The following is a 7,331-nucleotide window of genomic DNA, read 5'->3' as shown; positions in this document are numbered from 1 at the left end:
TCCTTACTGACCGCTCCTCCATCGTCCTTACTGACCGCTCCTCCATCGTCCTTACTGACCGCTCCTCCATCGTCCTTACTGACCGCTCCTCCATCGTCCTTACTGACCACTCCTCCATCGTCCTTACTGACCGCTCCTCCCTGTCCTTACTGACCACTCCTCCATCATCCTTACTGACCGCTCCTCCATTGTCCTTACTGACCGCTCCTCCATCGTCCTTACTGTCCGCTCCTCCATCATCCTTACTGACTGCTCCTCCTCCGTCCTTACTGACCACTCCTCCTCACTCCTTACTGTTCCTCCTGCACCTTCCTGTCAGCTCCTCCCTCTTTGGTAAGCCCTTCTTCCCTGGGCTGGGTCCAGCCTGTCCCGGAAAGCACTCTCTGTTCCGGGGCATGCTGTTGGCCAAGATGAGGCTGCTCTTAGGAACAAGAGCTTGTCTGCAGTAGAGCTGGAGCCACTGCGGGACCCTCTGCAGACAGAGCCCGCGCTCCCGGGGCATCCCCAGTTCCTTCATGACCGACTCGTCTCCATGCCTCCTGGCTCTTACATTCCGACGGATCTAAGCACTTCTAAGAGGAGCCTGTGTCCACATGGAGGCCAGACCCCCCGAAGTCAGAGCTGGCACTGGACATGAGAGGACCAGGTCCAGCTGGCCGTCAGCACCACGCCTTTCCCGGGGTCAGGAGCGGGGACTGTGGCTCTGGCGTCTGCTGCTGCTGCCCGGTGGAACTGGGAGTGCGGTGTATCAGACTCGCGGGAGGGAGTGCAGCTGCCTTCTGCCATGCTCAGGTGACTGGCTGGAACGTGGTCCCTCACGGCCCCAGAGGAGCCAGGACCAGCTGTGCTTGGCCCAGGCAGAGTGCAGAAATGGAGCTGGTCTTTAGCCGCTCAGCTGGGCCAGCAGATGGTGTAGCAGCTATGTCGCTGGACTCCCATGTGGCCGATTCCTGTTTCAGTCCTGGACCTGGTCACTTCAAACTCACGCCGGGCGCGTGTGCGTGCGTGCCCAAGATCCCGGGAGGAGAATGGAGGAGAAGGGATTGCTGCGTGGCCATCCCCCCTGGGGGGTGATTTATCGCTTTCCTTCTCACTGTCTCTCTCTCTGGCAAGATTATGTGCCCTAAATTCAAAACCTCTAAAAATAAATAAAAAAATAAATAAGTTGTCCCCAAGCCGTTTCTTGCCATCAGCCCCATGAGAGGAGGACTGTCACACAGCTCCGAGCAGCCTCGCTCAGATCTGTAGGGCTCCGTGACGGCCGGGCTTTCCTCCAGCTCAGCCTCCCTGTGCTGCCAGCCTGCATCTGGGCTCTCATTAGTGGGGTGTGCTTGGGAACAAGCATTTTACCATCGCGGAAGTGAAACGGCACTGGGAGACAGACGCATCTGCACCCCGACATGGGCTCCCAGCCACTCTCTGGAGGGCGACCAGCCACTTGGATCACCTTTCTGGGCTCTCCCACTCAGGGTTCAGTGGGCAGGGCACTGCCGTGCCCAGTAGCTGAGCAGGTCTGCGTGTCCCGTCTCTTTCCAGGTACCCTCGTCCCTGGTGTCCTGGGGACTGGCTCCAGGACCCTGCAGATACCAAACCCGCAGAGGCCCAGGCCTCTTCCAGAAAGCAGCACAGTCGCACATGCCCACGCGGCCCACGTCGGTCAGCTCGGATTACTCAGGATCCCTAGTACAATGCGTTCCATGCAAACGCGGCCCGTATTGTTAGGGCGTGCCGACGGGAAAACGTCCTGTGTGCTCAGGATGGACGCAGTTGTTTCTCCTCCGATACTTTGATCTGCTGGCTGAACCTGCAGGTGTGGAACATGCGGACGTGGAAGCCGGCGGTACACGGCTAACCTAGCTCCGTCAAGGACAGGAGGCAGGAGACTGAGAAGTGGAAGAGTAGCGTGCGGGAGATAAGCCCCAGATGAACTCTTAGGTGTGAGATGCACATCAAAGCCTCTGCCCCAGATACACACACACACACACACACACACACACACACACACAGCTGATGCTCCCGTTCAGCCTATTCTGAGACTTGCTCAAGGCCCTGTGGCTTGGTGGTTAAGGGAATGGGATCTCACATGGCTGACTATGGTTTGAATCCCGGACCAGGCAGTTCGAGAAACAAACTGTGTGTGTGTGTGTGTGTGTGTGAGTGTGTGTGTGTGTGTTCCCAAATCCTGACAGGACGGTGAGAGGGAGAAAGGATTGTGTGACCATGTACCACTGGGAGGTGTTTCCTTCTCTCCCTCTGCCTCTTTCTGGCGAGCACATGCGCTCTCTGGCAATTAGGAAAAACAAAACCAAAGGCCACCGCAAGGATGGGCAGACCAGAGCCCACCGTGGGGCGCACCCCCACACGTGCTGGAGGTGAGAGTTTCCTCCACCAGGCCGACACGCTTTCTTTGGCGCCTAGCCAGGTCATACCGCCAGCACCCCGGAACCTGACCTCTACTCGGGAGCGGGTCAGGGGTGGCAGCCAGGCAACGACCCCGGCTCTCCCCGCAGAGCCCTGTGCTTCACATGGAAGAAATCACAGGCCCCGAGTTGAGGCAAAGGCACGCGGCCATTCTCTGCTGGAGGCACCCTGTGGGAGGGGAGGACACCGAGCTGGGACACTGGCCGGCTCTGCGGCAGCCTTGGGCAGCTGTGAGGTTGTCCTGGCTCAGAGCCGACCTCGGCCAAGGCCTTTCCTGAATGGCCTCTACAGACGCGGCAGCGTGGGCCATGGGGAAGAGGAGAGCAGGCTGGCCCTGGGGGTCTCTTGTGCACCATGGCCCAGGCCAGCTCCTGGGACAATTTGTACCCCGCTTCTGGGGGAGCCTGCAGGGGTCGAGCCCTGCACAACCATGCTGCAGGAAAGGGGCTCTCACTGCTAGAGGGGGCGGGATCTCAAGGCCCTGGCCATTGGGCTTGTCACCGTGGAGCACGTGGTCAGCTGATTCAAAGGTCAAAGTGCCACCAGGCAAACTAGGTGATGATGCCCTGGGGCTGGGAGGCTGGGGGCTGGGGAAGCAAGACGAGGTAACCTGTGCTGAGAGGAGCCAGGGGAGGACACAGCCCCGGTGTTGGGGCCCAGGCTCCCTCTCAGCTCCCTGCCACAGTCAGCTGCTTCCTGTTGGTGGGTTTTATTTATTTATTTATTTATTTATTTTGAGAGAATTTTACTATAGGGTGCTTGCGCTCGCCAGAGAGATAGAGAGAGACAGAGAGACAGAAAGTGAGAAATCATCCCCCAGGGGGATGGCCATGCTGCAATCCCTTCTCCATTGTCCTCCAGGATTTTTAGGCATGCACATGTGCCTAGTGTGAATTTCGAGTCACCCAGTCTGGGACTCGAACCATGGGTAACCATGTGGGAGTCTACGTCCCACCCACTATGCACTAGCGCCTTTAGAGGCCATGTGGACCCTGGGAGCAATGCCCTAAGAATTCCCTCCTATTTAGGTTCCTTCTCAAAGGAACCTGGGCATGCTCATGGTGATGCAAATGTTAGTTAGAGCCTGTCTCTCCACTTCTACACAATGTGGTGAAGACCTGAACATGCCTCCTTGTCACTCTCGCTCCTCACACTGCATGAAGAATGGGGCACCAAATGGTAAGCAGCTACCCAGCCGCTTACCCAAGGCCCCAGAGCAAGCTGGGCAGGCGACGTAAACCTGCTTTTGGGTCTGGGAGAGGATATTTTTGACCTGGTTCTGGACTTTCTAACCTTGGTGAGCCAGGTAATATTATCTGATGGAAGTCTGTAATTCTGAATTCCCTCATTTTCAGAAATTGGTTTCTGGATCCTCTTCATGTCTCTCCTTTCGGCAGGGTCCCACTGGCTTGCAATCTCCCGGCCTCAGCTGCCGCACTGTGCTTGCTTTTACGGTGGACTGGGAATTGAACTCAGGCCTCCTGTGTGGCCTCAGCCTGCCAAATAGCAGGGTCTACCAGCGCATGCTACTGGGCCGGAACCTAGAGCTTCATACTCTTTAATGCACCCCCTAAATGTAAGCGCCCCTGGGTAAAGACCCAGTGTAATCGGAACCATGCACCACCGTCTTCATTTGCTGAAGATCAGAAAGCTTTTTCAGCCCATAGCCAAAACTCTGAAAGTATCCTCTCTGTTGATCGGGGTAGCCTTAGGCTCAGATGGCCTGAATGGTCGTCCCTCAGGCAGTCTTAGCTAAAGAGGATCTGGTGTGAATAATCTAAGCCCCATTCCCTCCCCTGTGCAGCTGGCCGATCGAGCCGGTCATTTCAGCTCCGGCAAAGACGAGCTATTCCCGTCCGGACGAGCACTTCCTTCTTGGGAACGTGACCTTGAGGGGCTGCAGATGTGCTAGGAGCAGGGTTCGGGCTCGGACAGACGACGTGCGTGCGTGTGCTGGACAGCGGGCTGGCTGCCCCGCACTCTGATGTTGCCCCTGCCCCACCCCCCAATCCGCGCCTGGTCTTTTACCTCTCCCCTTCCTCTTTGGGGGCCACTTTGAATAGAGCCCGACTGACTGCGTTTCTTCCCTTAGCCTTCAACTGGTTAAAGATTTCAAAAGGAAGTTAAGACATGAGGAGAAGAATGAAAAGAAACCAGGAGGGAGCCCCCAGAAACCCCAGAACACTTCTTTTTTTGTTGTTTTTATTTTTTGCTATCAGGCATGTGTGCTTGCCAGAGAGAGAAAGAGGGAAGGAAAAATCATCCTCCCCCAGGGAGGTGGCCATGTCACAATCCCTTCTCCTCATTCTCCTCTCGGGATTCTGGATTTGCACGCTTATGCATCTGGTGTGATTCTCAAGCCATGGATCCAGAACTCGAACTGGTCACGGATCCAGTACCTTAACCCCCATGCCACCTGCTGCCCTGACCCCTGAACACTTTAAGCTGCCTTACCCACACCATGTGCCTCTAAGAGGGAGCCTGGGGGTTATCCCTCCTCCTGGAGCAGCCCAGGAAGCCCCAGTGGCCACCTCCTTGGTCTACAGAATTGAGCACTCAGCAACTCAGGGCTAGCCGACCTGGTGGGTGCTTGGGATGCTCTGCTTTACCCGCGTATGTCCCTGGGCCAGCTCTGTCACTGTTTATGTCAGAAGAGGGCAGAGAAAGCATAGAGAAGGTTCTAGACTGTGGGATTTCTGTGTTAGACCCGGCAGGGACGCCTGTCCCCGGAGTCCTGCCCCAGGGCAGGTGTGTGGGCACGTGTGCACTTTCCCGAGCTCAGTCTCACACTCTTACCTCCTCGTGTGTCTGTTTAGTGAACCAGAGAAGTCCCCCACTTTCTAAGGGGTGCGAGGGAGCAGGACCAGTGGGATTGCTGATACCGCAGAGGAGAAGGGTCGCTCCCTGGACCAACAGCTCTGGCCCTGTAAGCCTCAGTCGCCACCGGGCTGGCAGTGCTCGCGGGGACATCCCCCACCTGTACTACCTCACGGCTCACTCAATCACGGCTCATGGCCTATCACTGGCCTCTACCCAGCTTCCTTGGTCAGCCCTGGGGTGTGGCCCGAGGCTCCCAAGGGCCTCAGCGGATGGCCTCTGCTGGGGCCTGTTGGCCCCCATGACAGAGGGTGTGACAGGACGAGGCTGCCTCGGGCACACCTGTCCCCACTGTAAGAGGAGCTCAAGGCCTAAGCTCTGGTCATGGCCCCTGGGGGACTGGCCCACCATCCACTCTGCCAGCGCCTGGCTCGGTGCGACCACTCGGAGCAGGATTAAGTAACTTTAGAACAGGGCGAGCCACCCTGCTGAGCCTATGCACAGAAGCCTTTAGACTTGGGGCTAAAAACTAGGCCACGGCGGGCATGAGGCTGCAGGACGCGGCCTGGATCTCTCAGCCAGCCCTCCTCTGATCCTCGCCCTGGTCGGAGGCTGCAAGTCCTCGATGGAGACTGGAAACAGGGAAGGAGAGCGTAAGGGCTCTGAGGCTCCTGCCACCTGGCCTTTGGCTCAGCCGGACTTCTCCCTGAGCCTGGGCTGGTCCTGTGCCGCTACCTCGCTCCCAAGTCCGGACCCATTTCACCTCCGGTCCTTCTGTCATCTCCCTGCCACTGGGCGCTGGTCCTCAGAGGAGCTGTAGGTGAGAGGCTGCCCAGGGCCCCCCCCCCAGCCAGCCGGTGCGCGGGAGTCCCGAGTCCTGGGCTGGACTCCCTGTGGCTCCCACCCCGGCCTCCTTTCCTGCCACTCGGACAGCTACGGAAACCGTCTTCTTCCCAGCTCCCCAGGGAAGCGGCCAGATGCCCTGAACACCAGCGCTAAAACATGGCTCGTTCCCGAACGTTCATTCCAGCCTGAGTCCACCCAACCTCTAGGTCTAATTACCAGGAGGACACGTTAAACACCACCACAGAAAAGTGGCCAGAAATCCCAGACGGGGAGAAACGCTATAGGACGAACGGGCCGGTTCCTGCAACAAATAAATGGCAAGAGAAAAACAAAACCAAACAAAAAACCAGAGGGAGAAAGGGATTGATGGTGGAGCTCGGAGACCAAAAGAGACGCAGGGGAAACTGACCGATTCAAACACACAGACCTAATTCAGATTCAGGCTCAAACTCCCGGCACCGTTTACGGCTCGGCTGGGGACACTGACGAACGGGCCGGTTCCTGCAACAAATAAATGGCAAGAGAAAAACAAAACCAAACAAAAAACCAGAGGGAGAAAGGGATTGATGGTGGAGCTCGGAGACCAAAAGAGACGCAGGGGAAACTGACCGATTCAAACACACAGACCTAATTCAGATTCAGGCTCAAACTCCCGGCACCGTTTACGGCTCGGCTGGGGACACTCGACCTGCCTAGCTACTTCGCAGTACTGAGGACCGGCCACCGATCCGCTGTAGGAGGTGATAATGGTACCTGAGGATGTTTCCGGAAAGGATCCACGCATTTGAGAGGCACATACTAAGGAGGCTGTGATGTCTGGGAAGACCTGGGAACTACCCCGGTGGGAGAGGGCGGGCTGGGGAGCAGGGATGCAGACAAAGGGAGAGGCTCTGAGGGCAGCAGCCGAGCCTGGGGTTGAAAGTGACCACAGAGGCCCAAAGCAGCAGGAAGAGGAGGAGGAAGAGGGAGAAGGGAGAGGAAGGGAAGGAGAAGGAGGAGGGGGGAAGGGAGAAAGGGTGGGGAGTAGGAGGGAGGGGAGAGAACAGCCGGGTGCCCCCACTGGGCCTGCCTGCGCCCTCCGTCCTAGCAGCCCCGACCAGCTCTCCCTGGCCTCGGCCCCTCCCCCACAGGGCACTGGAATGGGCACGGGGCACGGGCAGCACTCACCGTGGACAGGCAGCTCTTCTGCTCCAGGACGATGGCGCGGAAGCCCACGCAGCCGGTGGCCACGACGCGCGCGCACGCGA

The 7,331-nt window shown here is 57.9% G+C and overlaps 1 protein-coding gene across 1 annotated transcript in view; it reads right to left on the bottom strand.

The window, feature by feature from the left end:
- Positions 1 to 7,331, bottom strand: part of TSPAN11 (tetraspanin 11) — an 80,971-nt gene that overhangs the window by 28,564 nt on the left and 45,076 nt on the right. Inside the window, exon 4 of the mRNA XM_006172054.3 lies at positions 7,252 to 7,326. Within this exon, the coding sequence (XP_006172116.1) occupies positions 7,252 to 7,326 (75 nt within the window). The remainder of the gene's footprint in view (positions 1 to 7,251; positions 7,327 to 7,331) is intronic.

Source organism: Tupaia chinensis, unplaced genomic scaffold (assembly GCF_000334495.1).
Source record: "Tupaia chinensis unplaced genomic scaffold, TupChi_1.0 Scaffold150288_1, whole genome shotgun sequence".
NCBI lineage: Eukaryota > Metazoa > Chordata > Mammalia > Scandentia > Tupaiidae > Tupaia > Tupaia belangeri.
The sequence above is the reverse complement of the archived record's forward strand: the minus strand, read 5'-3'. Positions and strand labels throughout refer to the sequence as shown.